At 27.8% G+C, this 26058-nt stretch overlaps 1 protein-coding gene across 4 annotated transcripts in view; it reads right to left on the reverse strand.

Annotated features, from left to right (window-relative positions):
* Ythdc1 (YTH domain containing 1) overlaps positions 1-25931 on the reverse strand; it is a 38049-nt gene extending 12118 nt beyond the window's left edge. The window contains exons 1-17 of one of the 4 annotated variants that reach the window (XR_011637403.2): positions 25718-25926; positions 21182-21274; positions 20158-20378; positions 19912-20038; positions 16411-16608; positions 15370-15642; positions 15079-15156; positions 14242-14286; positions 14060-14154; positions 13894-13947; positions 13730-13784; positions 12719-12836; positions 12429-12513; positions 10382-11447; positions 2899-2969; positions 329-359; positions 192-243 (exon numbers count right to left, since the gene is read on the reverse strand). Coding sequence is in view for 2 of the 4 variants with exons in the window: in XM_016065003.4 (XP_015920489.1) it covers positions 192-243; positions 329-359; positions 2899-2969; positions 11251-11447; positions 12429-12513; positions 12719-12836; positions 13730-13784; positions 13894-13947; positions 14060-14154; positions 14242-14286; positions 15079-15156; positions 15370-15642; positions 16411-16608; positions 19912-20038; positions 20158-20378; positions 21182-21274; positions 25718-25730 (1806 nt within the window). In the remaining 2 variants the exon portion in view is untranslated. Of the gene's footprint in view, positions 1-191; positions 244-328; positions 360-2898; positions 2970-10381; positions 11448-12428; positions 12514-12718; positions 12837-13729; positions 13785-13893; positions 13948-14059; positions 14155-14241; positions 14287-15078; positions 15157-15369; positions 15643-16410; positions 16609-19911; positions 20039-20157; positions 20379-21181; positions 21275-25717 lie in introns of all 4 variants that reach the window. The other 3 variants (XR_011637404.2, XM_016065003.4, XM_016065011.5) reach the window with 3 other exon arrangements.
* Positions 25932-26058: the final 127 nt, after the last annotated feature.

Below are 26058 nucleotides of genomic sequence, written 5' to 3' on the forward strand. Positions count from 1 at the left end.
TATTTAAATAATATGCCCTGCCGTAAAATTAAACTACTGTTATACACATCATTGTGAAGTATGCATGGGGCATACTTAAGAAATAAACGTATTTGCTAACAATAAATTTTCAAATTAGTATAAGCCTTTTACTTAAAATAGGGAAGTTTAAGTTCTTAGCAATTCGAACATATAATTCAAGTTTAACTTACTCCATTTTGAACATTGCTCCTGTTTCTCATATTAAAGCGATCTGACGGTGATCTATAAATAAAAGAACATATAAAATTAAGTAAAAAGAAAAATGAAGAAATATTCCAATTTTATAACATAAAAACAATTTTATTACCTATCTCTTCCTGGGCCTGATTTATAGTAACCTAAAAAAGGAGTTCAAAAATAAAATTTAGAAATTTGAATGTCAAAATACAACTTTACAAAAACAGACAGGAAAATACACCTTGGGAGTAAAATAATGGTGATAATGGTAAAATAATGATAAAATGATGGAAAATTATACTAGATAAAGACACAATGGTCTGATATAGCTCGATTATACTCCCACTGGCATCTTGAAGTCCACCCAGCTTAAGATTGATGAAAGTTAGCTTGGGAAGTAAATGCAACTGGTGCAGAATGCTTACCACATTGTCACTATTAATTATGCATGCCAACTTCTCCAGTTCTTACAGGAGATTTTTCTTGGACATTTAAAGTAGTAATACAATTTATGCTTTATCAATTCATTTTTGATTTGATGAATGTGATTTACAATGATTTTGTAATCTGATGATCACAAAGGAGGTTTTAAGTTACAAAGCTAAATAAAGCTTCCCTTAATTTTTATTCCTCACCCTTTTTAAAATAATTGTGAGGAGATAAATTATTTTGGTTTTCAGTCATGCACTATCATGTGACTGGTCTGTAAATTGTATTAAATAAAGATAATAACATAAGATAGCAAATTAGACAAGAAGCAAATAGAATCGAGACTCAATTTTCAAGTTAAAATATTAACCCTATTATCAATTGATTACCCAGTAGAAAAACCTATGAAAGCAACCAGGTCCTGCAGCTGGACTAAACTTTGTGAGATAGTATTTTGCAACCTAAGTATTAAAATTTAATCAGATAAATCTAATATAGTTTTAAGTTGGGTGCCATTTTGCACACAAAACCTTACCTTTTTTTTTCAAACTTAGAAAAAAACAACTAGCCTTTTAAATTATGAAAAACCCAAACATATCCAAAATACTTTTTTAATATTCAATTGTAATAATTTTTTAAACAATCTTTACGTAAGTACGAAACTATATTTTAGAGTTTCTTCAATGTTAGAACAAACGACCACTTTTTTTTAATACAAGAAAGAATTCAGCCATAAATTCTAGGCTTTAAAATAATTTTGTTGAAATTCATTTTTTTAACTATAATTATAAATACATCATAAGGGTTTCCACAAGTAGAAGAAACAGTTTGCTATTAGTTTATTTCTTCCAGTCTTTTTCTCCTTTATATTTAAAATTTACTGAGATAAATACGAAAAAGCAGCATTTACTAAACAAAAAGAAATTAGGATAGATAAGTATGTTATAACTTTTTGTAACAATCCATAAATGGGTAGAATTTTCAAGGGGGTTCATAAAGTATTAGAGTAGCGGTTCTCAATTTTTCTAACTAAGGAACCATAAATGAATGACCTTCTTTAAGCATGACCCTAAGACTTAGAAGAAACTTCATTAGCAATTGTGAAATATATTAAGCAAAAGACGATCAATTATTTAAAAAATATTTAATAAATTAAAAATTAATTATTTTGAAAATATATAATGAATGATGAATAAAAGTCTTTCATTTTGTGGTTTTAACATGTCTTAAAATTGGTTTTTATGTTATGACAGCTTTATTTACAGGTCTAGAGTGGCATCTATAATTCATATTTTGATTTCATTGCATGTAAAGATTGAAAATGAATGAGCTGAAATGCAGTTTTTGTTTGAACAAAAATGAAAAAGAACGAAAATAAACCTTCAGAATAGTTATCAGCTCAATATTAAATAACTAATGGAAAATTAATTGGATATAATTTCGTTACAGGGCTTTGTAACTGATAATGTTGTCTTAATTCCCGGAACCCCAGTGACCCTTCCACAGAACCAAAGGGTAACATGGGACACCACTTGAGAACTGCTGTATTTTAATGCCCAGAAACTGATCAACGCAAGTCATTATTTTCTTTAAAGAAAAAGAAAAAAACTGCCTATAAATAGACTCGAGTCTGAGCATCTAAAATTACTAATTAGTATTTTGTAACTTTAACAAGAGTAAGAGTGTATTATACTCAGAACAAAAACAAAGCAGAAAAGAAAATTCCTTCGCTGTAATAGTATTGATGTTGTTCATATCTAAATTTGAAGAATCTGAGTCAGTTGCAACAAAATAAATGCTTGAACAGAAATGTGTGAATGCAACAGAACATGTGTGAGTGAGTGAGCAATGATCAGATGAATATCAACAAAGAAGCTGGAACTAGATAGAATAGATGCTTGAAATTAATTTACATTGTTGAGTAAGACCTTTGAAAAGTACTGATTTATTACAACTTTTACTGACTTATTATTAAGTGTGAATGGTGCTAAATATCTTTTAACTTGCTAAGTATTTAAAGTTGCACAAAATAGCACCAATGTTTTGGCAGTTTAGTGCTACTTAATAGATGAGATATTAAAATAACAATTATTCACTTAACACAACTTTATATTGCTTTGAAACTTAGCAAGTTTTTACGGGAAACACTTAAAAGATAATTACCAAGTTTTAATTTGTTGTAATTAACCACAAAAAATAAATAAAAATTTTCTTTTAAAATACACAGCATTAAAAATCACGAGATAATCAAAATTCTTTTAGACATAGAACCTTCATTATAATCTTGGCGACTTCTTTTATTGGGTCTTGCTTCAAATGCATCTGGCCTTCGACGTCTCCTTCTAAATTTAAATAAAAAAAATATACAATTCCTTTTTAATGATCATTGAAAAAAGTATAAAAACACATTTAAATAATATTTGCAATGCTGACAATGTATTTCCATGGTAGAAACTTTTCTATTAAAATATTTATTTATAGTTAAAGAAAACATTGAAATGTGTCGTGAAAACAGAAGTTTTTAAAATTCATTGTAAGCAAAAAGAGAAACCTTAGAAAGCTACATCTTCTAATTATATTTCCTCATGAGTATTTCTAGTCATCGTTTTAGGCATAAAATGATGCTAGAATTAGCTATTGCTTGCATATCAAAACTGTTAACTTTTTGATTCATACACTGAAACATAAGTTTTCTTACCTGCACTGTAAGATCAAAAAACAAGTGTAAAAGCATAGAGTTAACAGTTGAACACCTTCAATAATTAGATGAATAAACAGTGAATAATGCAAATATCAAACCAAGATATCAAACAAAGAAAAATTGAAGACTGAAATTAAATTTAGAACCAGTTTTAGCAAAGTTATAAATTTTCAGTCTTATTTTTCTTGTGTGCATAAATTGCATACTGCATATTTTATAATTCCTAAGATCTATTTTTCGATTTTTAATTTCCTAAATTGGCTTTTTTTCCCCAAGGGTTTAAGTAAAAAATTTTAATCCTCCAGAGTATTTGCCAGATTTTTTTTAAGCTTATTTGAAATCCCCAGAACTTTTAGGTTATTAAGGTTCTCCTTGACACATATGAACACAGATTCAGTATTCTCTGCAGCAGCCCAAAGCAGATACTATCTGCCTGAAATTAGTGAGACATGCAAATCCTCTACCACAGCAATGCATAGTCTTGGGGTAAAGATAGCAGCAAACATCTCAACTCTCAACACATATTACTGGCATCATTCCTAGATGGCAGACTTCTACAATACTTGCCTACAAAACGTTGAGCCCACTGAAGTATAGAAATTTAGGCGGTTCTTATGTAGAGAAATATAGCGGTATCTTTAGCAATAACTTTGATAGTTTTAGCACTTTAGAAAAAAATTTTCCAAGAACTTTTAAAATTATGATTTATTTGAGGAGTTTTAATATTTAGGATAAGTTAAATCAGTACAGAAATGTCAGCATTGCAAAAGAAATTATCTTTAAGAGTTATAAGCTTATGTTAAAAAAAAATAAAAACAGCCAATATGCCACGTTTATAAATGTATTTAAGAATGGAAGAAATTTAAATAATCTGCTTTAGATTTATAAAAATTAAAAAGTTTAATCATAAAATAAAAATAACCACTAAAATTTAATTTAAAAATAAATTTGGCACTCACAAATAACACAGAATAATAACTAAATTATCTATATAATCAAGCTTCAGAATACCTTTATGGACCAACATAGCATTTCATTCTTTCACATGTGCATGAAATATAAGTACCTCTTAACTTTAATAATATATGCCCAATGTACAAAAAGTCGGCATTCTGTGGAATGAATAATGACAAACAAGTAAAGTATGAAAAAAATTAATTACATTTCCTAGGCATTCTACAGAATTACAAATGAAAAGCCCATAAAGTATGAAACAAATTCTATTTAACACATTGCCTGGCATACTATAGAATAACTAAGGAAAAACCTTTAAGCATTCAATGAAATGTAATGAAAAATCTAACGGCACAGCTACCAACATGGATAGAAAAGAAGAAAAAAAATCCAGTATATTTTATAAAATAACATAAATTTCATAGCTGTTGTATATACAAATATCCTAAATATTTTACATTTAGGAAAATTTAGGGATTTTTTATTGTCATCAAAATACAAAACTTTATTACACTAATAACTATAAATGCTCTGCTACATTTTCCATTTATGATTGATATTAAATGAACTAGAAATGTTTTCAGGTAAACTCATAATTTTTAAAAATAATAGACAAGTAATTTATCATTAATAACTGAGAATTTTTTTAAATTAATTTACAAAGGGTGATTAAGTTTAAATTGAAAACTATAAATGAGGTTCACTCCATTATGCATTAGCAGGGGTCTGTCTAGGTTTTTTTAAGACAAGAGTTATCTATTTTGTGAAAATTTAGATATAATTTGGGGAAATAAAAAATTATATTAAAAATTCAACAAAAAAATATAGATTTATCATTTCTTACAAAAATTGAAATTTTAAGAGAAAGTATTTTGTGAAACTACCGTTTTTTCTTAAGTGGAATTTGTGAAGGTACCGCTAAATGGTAGTAAATCTGGCCTGGGACAGACCCCTGATTAGTAATACTCAAACATTCAAGAAAGCAAAAAATTTAGTAAAAACTCTATTTCAATAGGGATTTTTTAAGGGAATTTATTCAATTTTAGGGAATTTTTTAAAATGTGCAAAGTACAAAATTTTTCATTAACCAGTAGAGTTGGCAACTATGTAACAGAATACCTAAAGAATGACTAGGTTCAGTACGTAACAATTTTCACAATTCATCTTTTGCCTACAGAACATTTATCATACTATAGAATGCCTAGGCATTCTATACAATGATTAGACAAATTATATAATTCCTCATAATTCATACTTTCTTAAAATGTAGGGCATTCTATATAAAGACTAGGCACTCAACAGAATGCTAGCATTTTATACATTGAAGGTAAAAAATAAAAATTATTTATCACAATATCATAAAACTACACATAAGAGCTAAATAAATTAAAAAGATGTTTCAGGTATTTATTTCATAAAACTTAGATATTGAAAAAAAAAACCTAATTTAATTAGATCTTTCTTATGATATTTTAATATAGAAAACATGGTTATAGGAGGTTATGATATTCTAGCATCAGAAAAAATAAGCATATCTTGCAAAATCATTTTCAGTTAAACAATAAAACTAATCAAAATTCATGAAAGTTTTTCACCATACTATTAAAGAACAGTATAAAGTGATTTCTTCAGCACAATACAGCTATACAGAGTTTCTTTGATTAACCTTTGGCAAAGCAAATACGAAAAATATGCAAATATCAGAAGTATTAGAAACTTTTATATGTACAAATTTTTAGAAGAATATTTTTTAAAGGATTTGAAAACCTATAAAAAATGTATTAGAAATAATTTAAAAGAAAAAAAAATTCAAACATGTAGTTGTAAACAATGTCTATTTAAATACACAGCTTAAATTTCGAGTCAGATAGTAAAGGTTTGTTTGACTTATGAATAAGGTCAACTTGAAATATGAAGATTAAAAAAAATTCTTTAGAAGAATTTAGGGTGCAAGTGATTCTCAGAAATTTAAAATTCAAGAGCATAGATACTAAAAATAGTAATATTATGTGTATTTTATTTCAGGTTTTAAACCACTTACTTTGAAAAGCTATCCATCAAATGATAACATGAGATATTATGAAATTGAGCTTGAGTACTCTAACACACAGAAAAAAAAACAAGTAGCCTAATTGCAGAACCAGCTAACTTAATTTAGTATAAATAAATAAAAAAATTAGATCAATCCTTTCTGACAGACTTAGATAATATGAAAAATCTTCTACGAACAGAAAATTTTTATTAAAAAACTTACGCGAGCAATTATAATTAACTCTTAAATAATGTAATATTAATTACAGGGTATCTGCTATGTTTTAGATTTTCAAATTCATGACTTTCCATGACTAATTCCAAGAATTTTTCATGACTCAACGAAGTTACTATTTTCTCCGACAATAACACAACAATAAATTTAAAAAAGCATTATAATAACATTCATTGGAATGATAGGAATAACCAAAACTGTTACACTCTGCATCTTCATATTTAGATTTTTAATTTAAAAAACAGAGTAAAGAAAAAGTTGAAACAATAAAATAGCTGAAAAAATACAAAAGCAAATAAATTTTTTTCTGCAGAATTAAAGATACTTTTCTTGTTCATCGGAAAGGAAAGAAATACACATTTTTCTGTTCTCATTTTGGATTAAAAAAATTCGCCAATGACTGGCTTGCTTTAGCTAGAATTTTAAACTGATAAAATAAAAATAATAACAAAAATTCTGAAATAACAGAAGTTTAAAAAGATAATTCGCTCTAGAAATTATTTTTCTTTCATTTTTTGAAAGAACACCACAATTTTTAAAGAACACGATAAAAACATTTAACATTTTAATCAAATATGACTGTGATTGGGGATTTTGTAACAAATTCAGACATTCGGAACATCATGAAATTGGGGGAGGGGGTAAATTCCATTTTAAAAATTAGATTTTCCGATGACCTAAATCAATGACTTTTCATGATTTTTCTTAAAAAATAGTTAAAATCATGACGAATTTTGTTCAATACCGAAATCCATGATTTTCCAGGTGCGTGAAACCCTGTAATTAACCCTTGAATCTAGTTTCAACCTGTTCTTTGCCACCTTATTTGGAAAATTTGTTAGAAAATCACCAATTTTTAAAATTGCTTTAATTTTTATAAAACTTTATATTTGATTATTACACATACCTTTTCTATGCATACATACATTCTCTATATTGACAATAACACATGCCTGAAAGTCAAATGCAACGACGCAATCACAGCAAAAGTGTGGCTGCATGAAGTGGAAATTCTGATATAAATTTCTACAAGATTACTTGTGAGTTAGAATTGATTAATTATATTAATTTTTTACTAAATGATTTAAAGAGTAATACTGAAAAAATTTCTGCGGTATTGAGAATTATTAATTGTGGTGTAAAAAAGAGAACTTCGACCATTCTTTGCTTTTAATGAGTGATAAAAAATGTTCTATGAACGCCGTTCCTGTATATTATGCGGATCTGCTTTACAGTATACAAAAACTTTAGTCAAGAACCAAAAGAATTGTGGTCATATGGATACAACATTGATTATTTTTTTAATATCAATTTCTATTTTGACAACCAATGTACCAATTTAGTGATAAAAATTATTACAATTTTATTGGCAAGGTTTCATTCATATTAAAAATGAAAGCAACAGTTTTTAATAATACATCAATTTTGAAGATGTCTGACAACATTTAATATGAGCATAACCTTTTTTCTTCCTAAAATGTTTAGAAGTGTTACATTATTTCAATTTCATGAAGAAAAAACACTGGTCAACATTTTTGCCAGCTATTTTTCTGCAGAAGTTTATATTATTTTCTTTAATACTTCCTACAGAAATATTCAAATACAAGAGTAAATTAATTGAATATTAAATCAAACAAAGACTAGCAATCAGATTAACAAAAAATAGAACTTATTGGTTTGAATTTACATTTTGAACTAGAGGACTCCCTCACCTGCATTCCAAATACTGAACTGTTGCAGTTCTTTTCAGATTATTTCTCTATTTGATCTGGATTATTTCACTATATCTTCAATACCTCAGATAACAATTTTAATTTCTTCTATACAGTGACACCTCCAGGAAAGAACACCTCTATGTAGCGACTTCCTGTATTTATGAGCCCTTTTGGGAGGCACGGAATTTTTTCCATTGACTTTGTGTTTAAGAAAACTTTTAGGAGAGACCATCAAAGCCTCTCCTAGCAACTGGCAAACCTCTGCACCAAATGCAAAAAAGGTCAATTAAATAGATTAAAATGTATTCAAAATATCTGTGTGATACTCTTATTTAGAGCACTTTTTTCGACGATCTCTAAAAGAGATTGAAAACCTCATGTTGCAGACATAGTGCACTAGATACGATGCTATCAATGATTTATTTTTAGAGTTAAAAGTGAATAAATTAGAAAAAAAACTTCTTCCCATTTTGTTAAAGTTAATTTTTATGATATAAAATTAAATAAAAACTTAAACAAAAAAACATAATTGTTTACTCATTTAAAAGTTGTTTCTTACACATAATTATATCAGTAAAGGTTATTTTTATTAACGCTAAATTTTATTCATCGATCCGGTTTTCGTGGCACTAACATAAGTGGCACTTTCACACACACACACAAAAAAAAAGGCACCTGCTAAAATTAAAATCCTTTTTCGAAAAATTATGCACCTTCAATGACATTTTGAAGTCAATGGAGGTAACCCCTAAGAATGACCAATTTCAATTAATGATCATTTCACTGTGGAACAGAGAGTGGTGGCTCCTGAGATTTCACTGTACTGACTGTATTATAAATTTATGTGAGACCAGGGCTCCTATTCACCATCACCAACATTCTAAGCTGCTTGTGCAGTTCTTTTTAGATCACTTCTTTCTCTCATCCACAAAAACAAATTGCCGATAAATAGAGTAATTTTAACGAATCTCTTAGATTCTTTAAAATTTGACTTTGTCTTACAACATGAAAAGATGTTCTTATTTAGCTGATAATACAGGGTTGCCACAGAAAAAAGTAAGAATATAGCTGCATTTAGTAGCCTAAAGCATGAAAATAATTCCCTAAATAAGAAAAAAAATATGACTAAAATTTTATTAAATTACTTAATTTTCATATACTACGATCTATTTAGTCAAATTGGTGTCAAATATAATTTTTATATAAAAAAAAAAAGTATATTTGTAGAAAACTAAATACTTTTAATTAATAGAAATCATTCAAAAAAATATTTTTCCATTAAAGAAAAAGCACACTTTTTCTAAAAAATTTCCAATTTAACCAATAATTGATTTAGCAAATATATATATATTGTGAAAAGTAATTATTCAAATTTGAAATGCACACATTGCAATATCATACTAAAAATTGGGCACTTTAAAATCCTGCAGAATTTCGTAGCAATTACCGTTGAAAAGGCGATTCAGAAACAAAATAGATTCACAATGGAATTAGTGTAAATTGAGCGCATAAAAAAGTGATGACTCAAATTTGCAATTCAAATTTTTTTTATTTTTTAAGAAAAAAAATTTATTGTGTTCAGAAGCTACTGCAGGTTGTCAACCCAATTTATGCTTAAAAAATACATAGCTGGGGAGCAAAGAAAAGTCTCCCAATAGTCTCCTTTTCCTGAATATAGTAGCTTTTGAAAAATGTTATCATAGTCTCCTCAGGGAGAAAATAGTTGCAAATAGTCGCCTGTGGCAACCCTGTAATATATCCTTTTAACTATTTTACAAATATTCTTTTTTCAGTTTCGCATCTCAGCATTTGTCTGTCTTAATTATCATAACTTCATTAAATGACAAAAAATAATAAATAAACTACTTACAAATAGTATGATCCATGTCTTAAAAAAGTTAGAAACAAAAATAAAGAGATAATGAATAAATAAGTAACAGGAATTCAAAACTTTTGTCATGAATATTTTGTTCCATAAATGAGTCATGCTTGGTAAATATTTTCAATATATGTTTACATAAATAAACACATAAGATATTTTGTACACATTAGGCATATTGGCTGTTAATACATATGAATGTTAATGCACACAATAATGAAAAAAAAGTGAAGACATACCAGTGCGGAAATAAAAAACCGCACATAAGAATATATTCATCGAAAGTCCACTGGTTAGATGTAGAGAAGCGAAGGTAAACATACGTGTAACATCAAAACATAATGTTCATTGGCTTAAAAGATCCTTTTATGCTATAAAGATTTGCTTTTAGAAAGAGGTTGGAAAACAGATGATAGTTCTTTTTGTATTTTAAAGAAAAGATATTTCTTGAGGAAAGTTCTAGGCACATCATTTTATTCATAACTTACCAAGTTCAAATTTTGAATAATTTATTTGAAAGATTGCCAACAGGAAAGAAATTGAAAATTATCTGACACTTTAGTTCATTAGTTCGATATCTTAGAGTGACACAGCCCTCATATGAAGTCCCGTAAAGAACCCAATTTAAATATATTCCCTGAAAAAAGTTCTCCCACTTTTAAGTTCTTAAAAGCCTTTTTTTTTAAAAAAAGACATAAAATAAAGTTCCATATTTAAAATCAAATCATAGAGAAATGTTCCAAATACTTTGCAATTGAAACATCGCAAAATAGGATTTTTATTTTCTTTGTTATTTTGACTCATTCCCCTTAAACTTCACAGAGCTACATATTATGAATAGCATGCATGCTAAATTATGATGAACATTTTTTGAAGTACTCGTCAGAGCAATAATAGCCTCATTTCGATTGAAATTGATTGCATACGATTTTAACTACAGCAGCGCTCTGCTGATTTTTAGAGCTTCTTTCTCAATTTGAACATTTTCTTGCATTAAGCTCTTTTTTTTTCTAGCATTTAGCCACCACTGGCAGCTGGATGAATCACTAATTCACTGAAAGGCACATTCAACAGTTCTCGCCGTTTCGGCAACCATTTATCAGCTAACCTCATTGGATCAGGTGGACTTCTTCGTGATGCGACGTGAGCACCTCGGCGACGATCGTGGCGTTCACGATCATCTCTAGACGGTCTTGAGCTTCTTGTTTTATTCCTCTTCATATTTCTCAAAATGCTGATTAAATCGATGTTTTCATCCACAGGGAAGAGTCTGCATAATTCTTCGGCTACTTTTGGCTCAATTTCCTAAAAATTGCACACAATTAGAAAGTAACAAAGAAACGAACTAAGCATGAGCTTAGTGGAAAAGCTAGTCATTTGAAAAACATGTTATCTCATTAAGAGCTGCCACAATAAAAGATTTAGCAAGGTAATGCTATGCTTTATATTTACCATACATAACATTTTAAAATGCAGAAATTTCAGTATTTCCAAATATAGTGGAAAGTCACATAGCCGGAACTGCTGGGACTTAAGCAAGTCCGCAAAATAGATTTTTTCTAGTTAACAGGTTTTTTAGGTAAACAAGTAAGAAATCATGAGTTATTCAATAGAAAAATAATAAATAGATAATTAAGTTTATGCAACAATGTTTTCTAATAGGATGAATGACATTTAAAAATGTTTAGTATGACCAAATATAAAAAAGAAAGAAATTAAAGTGAGCAGGCAATAATTTGAACTTTTCTTCACATGAATAATGATACGTTTTAGGTAAATATTTAATTTTCTAAAAAAACTCAAGGACATATTTCAGCATTTTAAAAATATTGCTTAACTTATAATCTCTTGAAATTCATGACAATGGTCTCATTTTATAACAACTATCTACAACAGCTGGCCATAACATTTCTAACATGAAGAAATTTTAGCGTTTTGAGAAAATCACGAAAACCTTTGTCTAGGAAAATTTTCAAAATATAAATTAACACAGTCCTCTACTAAGCTTTATAAATATTTATTTTCTTAAAAAAAAACTTGAAAAAAGATATTTTAGCATTTTTAAAATATTGCTTAACATATAACCTCTTAAAATTAATGACAATGGTTTCATTTTGAAACATCTACAATAGCTGACCATAACATATTCTAATTAAGAATAAATCTTAACGTTTTGAGAATATCATGAAAATCTTTGTCTGTGAAACTTTTCAAATACCTAATTTTTAAAAAAACTCAAGAAATTCGAGCATTTACAAAAATTTGGCAATTATTAAAGAAAATCACCTGTCCATCTCTGCCTATCTTGACTTGTTTTCCTTCATTCCAGGGGTTATAGAGGTGCTGTGTCTTAGTGAAAGATAATTCCCGCCTAAAAAGAAAAATCAAGCAATAATCAACAAAATGATAAAATTCATGGCAACTGTTTAGAATTAAGTTAGAATTTTAAAATATATAAGCTTTGATATAAAATTATTTTATAAAGTGTTTTACACTGAAAATGACATATAATAGTGTCGAATAAAAATTAAATAAAAATAATAAAATGAGAATAGCATTTTATTAATTAATCTTACCTGCATATGTAATCTAAATGAAAAACACCACCCAAAGCTCTTGCACTTAAACCAGGTGGCAACACCCACTGAATCGCTGGCACATCGTGACGAGATTCTGAACCCATACGAGCAAAGCCTGAAAAATACATATGAATTTGCTATCACACAGTAGAGCTCTTATAATCAATTTTTTTTTTCTCTCCATTTAAATAACTTGGATGACCTAAATCAACAGTGAAGTGTTTTTTTTTTCTTTACAGGTACACTAAGTTTACTTTCTTTTCTGAATTTTAAAATGCTGTCTTACTTCCAATATTCATGAGGCCTTCAAACTAAAATCACCCAGAATTACATGAATAGAATTAATCATTTTATAAGAATAACAAATCAACAATGTGTTAGTTGTTGGAGTTGCATTGCTTTTACTAAAAAAAATCTGAAAGTTTTAATATTTATTATTTCATCTCGTTTTTTTAAAATCATTTTTAGTGTAGTTTAATTTCATCATTATGGCTTCTACTTTTGTTTAAAGAAAATCTGTTATGCTATGTTATCTGCTTGAAAGGGGATAAATCAATGAAATTAACAGTAAAATTCAATGCAACCAGTTAACAATTAAAAAATACTTATTTGCACAAATAATGCATTAAAAAATAAATAATAAAAAAACATTTGTTAAATTATTACGCTACAAAGAACATTTATTTGATCCACAATTTCGATTTTCAAAGTTATTAGAGAAAATAGAAGAGTAAAAAATGATGTTACTACAATTAACTGAATATTTGGACAATCTTTAATCACTCAGGTCCAATTACTTTACACAACACTCCTGCTGTAATACAGTATTAATCCTATGTACTACTCTACTCAATCTGAAACATCCCATTATAAAACTTAAAAGCTAGCCTCACTAAAATTTTTTAAAGGCAGTACAATATAAACCATTTAATACAGGAAAACAATGTACTATAAAGATAATAAATTTTAAAAAATTCTTGGTATAAAAACACAAAAATAGTGTCGTACCTTGAAACTTTCCACTTTCTTTCACAGAAAAGATAAGAATCACATTCCGACAAGACTAAATAATATTAAAACAATGAATTATTTCAGATAAAACAATAATACAAATACATATATTATTTTTGCCAATTTATATTTCATGGGAGAAAAAAATTAATATTTCTTACTCTGTAAGCTTGATTAAACTTGCTTTCATTTTGAGGTGGAGTTGACCAAACACCCTAAAAAATATTTACTATAAGTCTCAAATACTCATATTGAAATACATATGAAACCATTGACATATTAAAAATTTAAATAATGTATATATACATGTAAAGAGAAAAGTCTTACTTTTGCTTTTGACAAAGCAACATTTTCATGATTATTGCTCTTCACTAAGAAAAATCTGGCATCACGGAAAAAGTATTTCAGCAAGTGAGTATAGTCTGCAGAAGAGAGAGTTTTTTAGAGAAAATTTTTTAAACAGTGTCTTTTTTTATTGAAAAATTTTACTAATGAAATATAGAACTTACCTCTTTTACTCACAGAAGAAGTCATACGAGGTTTTTTAACAGCATCTGTAAAAAAATAGGTACTATCAACATATATATGCCAGTTTTGAAATAAATATTAAAAAAAAAAAAAAAACATTATTTCCTCTTTGATTTGTAAAGAAACATTTTCATGTGAATTGAAAAAGTTTCGATTTCATTCTAATGTAAATTTTTAGTCATCTAATTAATAGACTCTTTATTAACTATATAATGTAATACTTTTAGCTATTATTAATTTTTATGTATTAAAAAATATATTAAGTTCAGAACACAGACATTTAAATAAGTATCATACTAACTACACCAAATTTTCTTAAAATGTTCACATAATGCAAAAATTTTTTAAGAAAAACTATTTTACTTAGTACTAATTTGCATTCTATTTGTTTGAGTTAAAAGGCTATTGTTTTTAAGGTTAAATATAAGCTCTGAATTAGTTTTTTTTTTTAAATATAAAAACATGCTTAATTTAACTTCTACATTGCAACTATACAACATTTACTGTTACTAAACAAACAAAACTACTTAAAAATAAAGAAAAATAATAAACACAGTTTTTCTACAATACCATAAAAGGGTAACAAACTTAAAATTGAGTGTAAATGTATATGTACAGATTTAAAAATCCTCATTATTAATTCAACATAATTACTCATTTTATCACTTCTTAACAATAACTTATATATCATAAAAAAATTTAAATTAAAAAAAAAAACAAATTTTTTTAAAAATAGATCCAAAACAATATTATGTTTCAGAAATTATCAATAAAATCGAGTTAATTATGTTTTTTATTAATCTAAATATCACACTTACGTTCTTTGCTTTCTTTTCTATCATAAATAACGGGGGAGTGAGTGCGTTTTCTTGACCTTTTTTCATGTTTTTCAACCTCTATCAAAATAAAAAACATAAATATAAGACAATATAACAAATATATTAGATAATATCAAAAATAAATAAAATCATAAATCTCAATTTAGAAATTTTTAACTTAAAAATACTAACTTTAATGTACAGTTTTTTTTATTTATTTTAAGAAGTGAGTTTAATTTACTTGTTTTAATTTTTATAAAATTAAAGACGACTTAAATCAACTTTTCTTACCAGATTCAGGAGAAGAAGAAGGGGATGGACTAAGGGATCTTGAACGTGATGGTGAAACCGAAGATGAAGCAATGCTGCTGCGGCCACAAGAGCAAGTGACATCATCTGCTAGAGAACTTGAAGCATCACTGATTGTACTGAAATGGGTATTCTTATCATCTAGAGGACTTTTCATACCAAGATGATCATCATCGGATAGTTTTAGTTTTTCATCTATTAATTCTCTTCTATCTTCTCTTTTGGCCATTTGAGAAGCATTTGCAAGAGCCAAAGCTGAAAAGAGGGAAAACATATAAAAGATAAATTAAGGAACTAAAAAAAACTAGTTAATCAATTAGGATTCATGATTTTAAAGAACCAAGAGCAACAAGGTAATTTTAAAGTAAAAAATAAGTAAAACATCAGTTCGTAATGTTGCAAAAGAAATAAAAATTATATCCAGCCTAATTTGAGAACTATGCAAGAGATAATGTGCATACAACTATCTTCTTTTCAATATTGATTTATTTGTTTCGTTTTAACCCTGACAAAAATGGGCAAATGATTTCTAAACAGTATCTTCTGATTAAAATTGTTGTAAGCAGTTAACCGATAGAACTGAAACTGTCAATTTAGAAAATTTTGATCAAGCCGGATTAAGTGAAATCATAGACATTTCTTGGAAATAAACAGCACAGAGAAATAATTTTCAGATTAAAAATAAAACTTAGATAATTAAAAATCATTCAAAGAATATCTATGAATTATCTTTATCTATGAATATGAGTGAGATTTTAAATAAATTAGACCATTTTTATTTTTTTATAAAAAAATCTCTTCAACCTAGACTTTTTTTTTTATTAAATTAAAATATTGCATCTAAAATTTCCAAATACTTAATAAAATGTTAAATAGATATAACATACATAAATTAGAATAATTAAATTAGATTGTTAAAAAATAATCAATAAGACATAAAATAAAATGTTTCATCACATTGAAATAGTATAGATGAAATATAAATGGTATACAAAGTTTCTCCTCAAGAAAAAAATTACTAACATTTACTAGCCAAGGCCTTGCTTTCCGGATCAGTGCCTCTTAAAACACACTTGGCAGCTGTCTGAGAAGATGAACGAGATGAGGAGGAAGGAGGAGAATCCCTCTTAGATGTTAACTTTGCTGGTTTCCTAACGGTTGATGGAGCTGATAAAATGCCAGTAGGAATTGCCTTTTTGGTAGAACTCTCCACTTTAGAGTCTAAATAAAAATAGACATTAATCCTATTAATATCAACAACAAAAAAAATAAATAAAAAAAAAATAAAGGAAAAAAACACTTTTTATCCTATGCCCGGCTTGAACGAACCGGCCAAACACTAATTTGCTGTACAATATACTTACAAGACCAAAAAAAAAAAAAAAAATCCATCAGCTAATAGTAAATAAGGAGATGTGGTATTCTCACACGAAAGGCTTGATGCAGAGATTGTTACACCAATTCTATTGGGATGCTGCTAGAGGTAATCGTAGATTAATCTGTCGACCAGGATAGAAAAATAAGCAATTCCGTTCCCCTTACTTCCCATTTACACGATGCCTGATATTAAGTTTAGGACGCCACAAGAGAAACGGAAACCTGATACTTCATCTCTGATTCTCGTAGTTTGGTTTCAGGCAAATATCGCCAATAAAAATAACTTTGAGTCAGGCTGGAATTCAGGTGCCTGATGATTGACTCTTTGGGTCAAATGGTTGGTTTTTGCCAGTCCTGGCAAAGTGGGGTTCTTAACATCAGGAATAGTGTAAATTTGACTACGATTTTTTCAGGCTTGTGACGTCAGGCGTCTTTTGTCAGTTCTGTTTAAATAAGAGTGTTAGTGAACCATAAAAAATCCAATTATTGTCTTGTATAAGACACTTAGGTGTTACATCACCATAACAGAGTTTCCCGATGTCTCTAGATTTGATCTTTATCAATGATTTATAGTTTCTTAAGAGAAAAAAAATCTAAATACAGTGCCTTAAATTTTGCCAATTAATATAGGAATAGTTTTAAATAATCTTTAAATTACAGCAGCATGAACTTAAAATAAAGAATTTTATGAGATTACTGGCACAAAAAATGAGGTTTTTTCACAACTTGTCAACATTAATAACTGGATGACATAGAACATGTCTTTGAATTTAGATAGCCTCAAATTTAAAATGTAATTTCTCTATTATTCTAATTTTAAATTGCACAAAGCATATTTTAAAAAATCAATTCGGTTCATTTGCAAATAGAACTTATTTATATTTCTAATGGCCTTTCATGGACATTTTCTAGAGATAATCAAAAATTGCAGTAAAAGAAATTATTAAAAAAATAACTTTTGTTGCCAAATTAAAATATTTAAACTAATCTATACATCTGGAATCGAAAATAATAGTCCAGAAAATACTGCTTTTCAAAAAACTTAAGAAAGCTTAAACACTCTTCTTTTGTTAAATGCTAAAAACTCTTTTCTAAAATTAAATGATTAATACTCTGAAAAACACATCTCCAAAATCCATTGCAATAAAATTCACCTATAATGGTAAATGCTATTTGCTCGCTTTAATGCTAAGATTCATCTCTAACATTAAATTTGATCACATAACTTTATTGTCAAATAAATGTTACTCAGGGTGGCCACTCAAATCAGATTTCAAATTTCCCTGATTTTTCCAGGTTTTCCAGATAAAAATCTTAAAATTTCCAGGTTTTTGTTTCTTTTTTCTTATAAAGTATAGGATGTGTACAAGAAAAGTGTCTATATTATAAAATATTTTATTCAAAATGTTATTTTTTTAACATATCATCTAGAAAAAAATAATTTATTTTGACAATTTTCAAGATTTTTTATTTATTTTTTAATGTTTTGGCACAAAATTTTGAATTAAAAATCATATATTGACCAACAAAGGAGCCTTTTTTGTTTAAAATTAAAATATGTTATAAGAGGTTAAAATGAAATAGAAAAAATTAGCATTAATGCAACAATTGTAACAATTTGTCGACAAACATTGCTGTTAGTGATTGTAAAAAAATGTGTGATTGGTTGGTTTGCTCAGAAAAAATAATTTACAGATTTCTTTGAATAGGAGTAGAAAAGCTTTCAGAAAAAGAGTGCGATATAAAATCTATTATCATAAAATTATGACCAACTAATTTTTGGAGAATTTTATAAAGTTAAAAATACAAAAACATTTTGTCAAAATAGAGAAAAAAAATAACCAAAGCATCGGAACAAACTTGAGCCATAAATGGATTTAGCCCAAGGACAGAATTTAACAACAGAAGCTAATATCCTAATCCCTTTTTCCACCAGAATCTTACCTAAATTTTCCTAAATTCCCATAGCGGTCAAAAGTTTCCACATTTGTTTAGCAACCGTGGAAGAATTTTATATGGCATTCTAGTTTAACAGAACTATAATGGAGCAAATTTTGATGCAAGCAAAGTATCGCTAAGTTGATGATATTTCAACTGTTTGGCGATACATTTCCGTTAAAAAAAAGTGGGTATAATGGATGAAATAATTTAAATTAAGAAAATTAGCAAATAATTTAAATTAGTGAAATTTGAAAAATCATCAAAGAAAAATTTCCAGCTTTTCTTTAAAAATCCTTGATTTTTCCAGGTTTTTATCCAAATTTCCCTGATATTTCCAGGTTTTTTCCAGTATAAAAAAATTCCCTGATAATTCCAGGTTTTCAAGGTTTTCCAGGTGGGTGGCCACCCTGTTACTTTAATAGTTATAAAATAATCTCTTAATTTTTAATGATTAGATATCTAATTTTTTTCCTAAATTGCTTTTCATATTAAAAACTTCTTAATGAATATAATAATTCCTGCACTGCCAAATAGAATCTTATACTATGTTAAACCTCTTTAACAGCAACAGCACCACATATAACCAAAGCGGAGTAAAATTTTTGTTTCATAATAAAGAAATAAAATTATAATCTAATACATAACTGATAATTGTACTTACAAATTACAACTTTAATCTAGCAGTAACTATTTGTCAATACTTAATTTTTTTAAATTTCATATAACACTTTCCAGCATAGCCAGATTTTTCAGCGAAAAAAGAAGCACCCTTTAAGCACTCAAAAAATATTGGTAATCACTTCCAAAAAACAAAAAAAAAATTATAATCATAATTTGGATCCGTGCAGTAATAAAATAATTTTTTTTCTATTGTTTAAAGTTCCTAATTACTAAGCATAAAATCAATAAAATTCAAAAACTTCACATAAAGTGACTAGTTTACATAACTAGTTCACATAAAGTAGTGACTAGTTCACTTAAAGTAACTAGTTTTTGATAAATAGTGCAGAGAAAATTGTGAAAATCAGACATTTTTTTGTAATTTAGAATGACAATGGACATGGCAAAGAAAAAACTCTTTTTAAATGACAGAAAACTAAGCACTTTTTATAAACACCGAATAAAAAAAAGCACCTTTAAGCACTTTTTACAAATGTTACCCTGTAATGTGTATAATATTTTAAACTCAATTTTTTTTTTACTTACCAGGTGGTTCTTTCTTGACAATAATAGTCTTTTGAATTACTTTTGTAGGAACTGGGGCAGCAGGCTTTGACGAACTCGAAGAGCTTTTACTGGACTTAATAACTTTCTTAACTATCCGAACAGGATTCTATAATAATAAAGTTATATTTATTTTAATATACATACCACATTGTGTAAGAGAAATTTTTTTACCATAATAAAAATTAAAACATGTAATAAATTCTCAGAAGTAGAATGATTTTAAACCTTATTTGCTGCACTGGTTGATCCATCTGATGATTTTTGACTAGATTTAATAAGTACTTGTCTAATAGTTCCATTTTCTTCAGTTTTTTGTTTCACCTTCTTTTCTTCTGGGAGGGCTGTGGGCTTTGAAGTCTTAGAAATCGGTCTTGAAGGTCTTGTCATCTTTTTATGAGCAGACTTATCAGAAGACTTCGTCGGTACTTTGGCTTGAGATCTAGAAACTGAAATAAATAACAATTCAAATAAAAAACCTACAACTTTCCTTGAGAAATTTAAAATCTTTCAAAAATATCACTTTAGTTTAAGGGAAAAAAAGAGAAAAAATCATGCAAATAATAATGAATTTTAACTTTTGTGATCAATACGAAAATCTATATACTCTTAGTTTCAAATCACTAAATACTTAAAAAAAAAAAAAAAAAAAAATATCATGACACAAGACACTATTATAATAAATATTTGGCAAACTTTCTCTGATACAAGATGCCTTATAAAGAACTACCCTAATCCTCTAACACATTTAATATTACTAGTTTTTACAAATGAAACAGAGAAAAAATTCAAATTTTGTTTTAACCAATGTCAAAATTTTGTAAAAATAACAATGTAGAAGTCAAGTGGTTCATTAAACACTAAAATGCAAACCATGCAATTCAAAATCAGAGTTTGTCTATGCGTGATTGATAAACTTATCACAAAAGATAATGCATTAAAAATCTAATATTTCATGTAACATATATCCATCTACTTTGCAATATTGAATGGGAAAGGTAAATATTTCTCACATGATCACACATTGAGTTTTTTCTTCCTGACAATGTAAACAAGTGCTTATTGTACTGCTTAATGTTTTGATAAGAACGACTGATTTATTTAGCAATTAGAAAATACCAAAATTATGCACAAGTTATAAAAAGAATACTAAAACTCTTTCTAAATGACAAAAAGTATTTTCTCACCAAGATTATACAAAGTAGTAATTATTTAGGAAAAAAACGTTATTGAAATGCAGAATATTACAAACCTATCTTTTTCTCCTGACTATCTAATTCAGCAATTAATTCATCATCTTCTCCAGGAACCACAAGAAGTGCATCCAGAACATTTACTTCATCTGCTAAATAAGAATTACAAACATTTAAAATACAGTTTATACATATAGTAATGAGGCTAATTTATTTTATAATCAGAAAACAGAGTAAAATCTTCTGAAGAATAAGTTTCTAGTCAAAGGAACATAATGAGTTCACAAGATTTAGCAAGCAGAAGTGTGGCCATTTAGTTTGGGTGATCACTCATCTATAGAAAATGTTTAAAATAAAAAATACTAATTTTCCTTGTTTTTGCACATACTATTTTTAAGTTTTCAGGATATCTACTTTATTTCACGATTGATAACGGCGACTATTTATTTAAAAAAAAAGACTGTTTGTCTCCCAATGAAGTGATCCAGGTTTGAATCCCAACCGTGGCTGGTTGATATGAATTCTGCTCGCAGCTAGCACCGACCACAGTGCTTATGTAAAATACCCTCAGTTTGTAGAAAGAACATGGGTTAGATCAGTGTTCCCCAATCTTTTTATCACAGCGGACCTGTCAACATTTGATAATTTTACCGCGGTCTGCTGGGGAGGACGTTAATTGTTTATATTTTAGATTATTTTGATTTATTAATCTTAATTTAATTGTATTTAAACGTGCCTGCAAAATAAAATACAGTTACACCAAAAAATAAATATAAAGTGATTTAACATTTTAGCTTACTAGAGTGTTAAATTAATGAGAACCCTGAGCTTGTTTCGTTGTAATGAGACTGTTCATTCTGGGGGTAATCAGAGACAATGATACATTACAAACATTAAAAAATTTATGTCACTACCTTCGGGGGCCCCTTTTTTCAAATAAATAAAATTTTAATGAAACACAGATATTTTTAATTTGGGGTATAAACCTAGGAATTTAAATTCAGTTTCAATGAAATGGGCGGCCCGATACTATTTCATCCACGGACCGGTACTGGGCAGCGGACTGGGGAACACTGGGTTAGATCATGGACATCCCCTTGCCATCAGGAAAACCATGGTAGGTTTTCCTCTACATGTAATGCAAATTGGGGTTTATTCCATCAAAAAGTTTTTCACAAAGACTAGTTGGTCCCATTGCTTGATCCAGGAATTTCCTGGTTTTTTGAGTTAGGTCCAAAATTATACGGCCACAAAGTGGAATAATGATATTCGTTAACTCCAAAATAGGGTGGCTATTCAATGCTCGTTATAAAATATAACTTAAACAAAGGAATTAAGTAATCTTTTTCTTTTAAATTTGTTAAATCATGGTATTCATATATTTATTACCAATTAAAATAATTAAACATACAATAAATTTGTGAATATTTTTTAATACCTTATCTTAAAAAAAAAAAAAATTATTTACAACCTGTATCATAAATTTAATATTAAACTCTAGAGATTAGAAAAAAATAAAGAAGCAACAAAAACACATATTTTATTAGTGACGCATGGGAGATATTTATTATGAATAATTAATGTAAAATCAGTACACAGGAACATAAATACAATTCAAAAATTTAACATACATTTTAATACTTAATGTTAGATAATCTAGATGAACTGATAAAATAATGCTATAACTTTAATCTGACACAAGTAATATCAAATTCAGACCGAAATGGAAACAATTATCAAAAACTAATTTAGACCAGAATTGGTTATAGTTAATCAAGTGAAAATGATAATACACTGGATACGGTTTTTGTTTCAATGCCATATAGGCAAATTAATAATGAATGTTAGTAGGAACTAATCCAGGATTTTTTTCGGAGCCCATTTTTTTTAAAAGAAAATAATATTTAAAAAATAGAGGTTATTTTTGTAAAAATTTCTAAATAAATGAAAAATGCAGTAAATTGATAAACAAAAAAAAATTTTTTTACAATGCTTTGTACTTATATTTAATTTTTTACTTGATCATATTGTAACAAAAGATTAAGATAAGTTTTCTGCTAGATAACAATTATGTATATCAAAAAATTTTAAAATAAAAGCCAAGCAGTGGTTTATTTTTGAATTCAAATTTTGCGAAAGGTCTGCAAAATGGTTCCCTTTTCCACTTAGCCTTTTCTCTCCCCAGATAACATACACATTCTCAAATTTTTTTAATCTAATTCCACATGTATAACTTTTAATTTAGTCTCATTAATACATAAATTTATTACAATATTTTGATTAAAATTTTTATACAAACTTTTTAAAATTGAGGCACAAAACATAAAAATCCAGGAAATGGTTATGGCTAGCACAAACTTCACCTTAAATTTCTAAGTTTGTAGTAGTTATATGGCCTGTGATTCATTATAGAAGTCCAAACTAAAGAGAGGTGTAATGTGACTCACACAAGCTAAGTATTTGATTATAACTTATAACTGTGTTTGTGTGTTTAAACTCTCACATTCTATGAACGTAACTGCCGTGGAGCTAAAATCGTTTTTTAGGCAAAATTTTAGTTTTCAGAAGAAAAAATATTGTTAGAAAAGATTTTAAAACCTTGTCTTAGTTTAATTAGATTTCTGCAACACACAAAAAAACTACCTGTACAATAAACAGACAGTAGCCCAGTAATGGTTTTAAACTACCTATCTAAATTCAATTGGTTAAATAGATTTTAAATACATAATTTAAAAATAAAAGAAATATAACTTACAGTGTAATTTTTATACTTTTAAAACGAAAATGTATGTTTTGATATTCAAAACGTTGTGTAAGTGTATTTTTTCAGGGTTCCAATTAATCAACAAAAAATAAGCAACTTTCAAGAACTCAAAAAATATTTTTAAGCACTTTAAAAAATATCATAATTAGGCAGGGTTGAAAAGTTTTTGACAATTGACGGTTTTATCTCGTTTTAATTGTCATGTAAAAAAAAACCTTTTAACATTGTTTTTAACAATTGTCAAAAATTATGAAATTCTGAATCATGTAAAAAGAATGGCGTTTTCATACTCTACGGATTGACAATACGCCGAAATAGATTATGGTTGAATGAATTATGAAAGCGTTGAATAGAACAATGTGAACTGTGTCTTGCACAATTCGAAGCGAAAATCAACATAGTAAAGTAAAAATCTAAATTTGGAAAAAGGAAAATTAAGCACTTTATGAAAACACCCAATGAAAAAATGCACTTTAAAGCCTTTCAAAAAACAAAAATCGAAAATAAGCACCTTTAAGCACTTTTTAAAAACGCTATGCACCCTGTATTTTTAATATGATTAATGTCGACCAATTTAACAGAGTAATATGGAGAAAATGTTTATTTTAAAACAGTTTGGTGAACAGATTCTGCGTTGAATAAATTTTGGGGAATAACATAAGTTTTTTTAACTACAATCACTTAAGTGCACTTGACATATTACAGTCGAACTCGTTTATAACGAGCACAAAGGGACCGTAACATGTACTCGTTAAATCCGAGTGCTCGTAATAAACGGGTCCTTAAGACAGGCTTGCAACCAGAAGAGGGGTGGGGGTTTGGGAGGTCAAATTATTGAGTTTACATAAAATTTAATTAATACTTACTTTAATTAATTTAATTAAATACTTTTCGTAATTTAATAATAACTATCCCCCCCATCAACCAGCAAAAAATTTCTAGTTGCGCTACAGTCTTAAAGGAAAGAAGCAATAAACGGAAAGAAAAATAAAGGAAAAGATTCTTACCAAAACATTTATTTTTTTCATTAATCTACATATTTAAAATAGTAGTTTGTTAGCTTACTTTGAAGTTTCAGTTCGCGTTTTTTTTATTTATTCCGCGCGCATTTCTTATCATTTTGAAAAAAAGATTGCAAGACAGAAAAATATTGCTCGCTAAAACCGGGTCTTGCTCGTTAAAAGCGACTTCTGTTCCATAGACTTAACATTGATCCAACCAAATATTCTCGTTTCCCTCGGTAAATCCGAGTTCTCGTTAAATCCGAGCTCGTTATAAACGAGTTCGACTGTAATTATAAAAACAAAATTAGAAATTGAAGTTATAAATTGGTTAAACCCTTCATGTTTATATAAATCAAAGCTATGCAGAAAAAACAGAGAGTCCTATAAATAACAACGAACAACAAATTAGATTTATGACATATCGGCTTATCCAGTAATGTAAGAAAACTCTTGAAGACGGACAATGAACTGATCCGCCATTTTGTTTACAAATTGCAAAATCAGTGTTGAGCAATAAGATTGCTGCGTCAATGTTTGAAACAAAGCTTAATAACTCCTTCATTAAACTATTATCGTATTTAGAATATCAAGATTAAACAGTAAAAAAGCAAGTTAAAATTCATAAATGGTTTAAGAAATCAATAATTTTCATCAATACCGATACAACTAAAGGTATTCGATTCACACTTTTTTTAAAATAATATTATATCCTCATGATCCATACATTATAAAATTTTGTTTTAAAATAGTTCTAAGAGTAAATAAAATAATAAATATTTAAAGAAACTGATGATGGACTAGACATTATTTCCCGGAAAGCGTCTCACCTTTTGAATCCATTATTTTGCTAAGTAAAAGATCTTATAAATTTAAATGCCTTAAAAAAATGAAATTTTAACTATTAACCATATTATTTATAAAGGAAATTTATAAAACTAAGTTTTATTATACGTCATAACATATAAAACTTCTTCAAGATCACAAAACAACAAACAACAACAAGCAACAACTTTCATCTACAGTTTTAATCTTCTTCTTTTCAAAGTGGGGCTTAAAATGTAGCTTCTTCATTTTTTTTTCCTTCAAATATTCATAAAATAAGAGTCATGTGTGTTATGGTACTTAAAATTATCAGTTTGTTTAATATTTTTGAATCACCTATCCTAAT

Source organism: Parasteatoda tepidariorum, chromosome 10, assembly GCF_982258835.1.
Source record: "Parasteatoda tepidariorum strain Cologne lab strain chromosome 10, Ptep-v5.0, whole genome shotgun sequence".
In the NCBI taxonomy this organism is placed as follows: domain Eukaryota; kingdom Metazoa; phylum Arthropoda; class Arachnida; order Araneae; family Theridiidae; genus Parasteatoda; species Parasteatoda tepidariorum.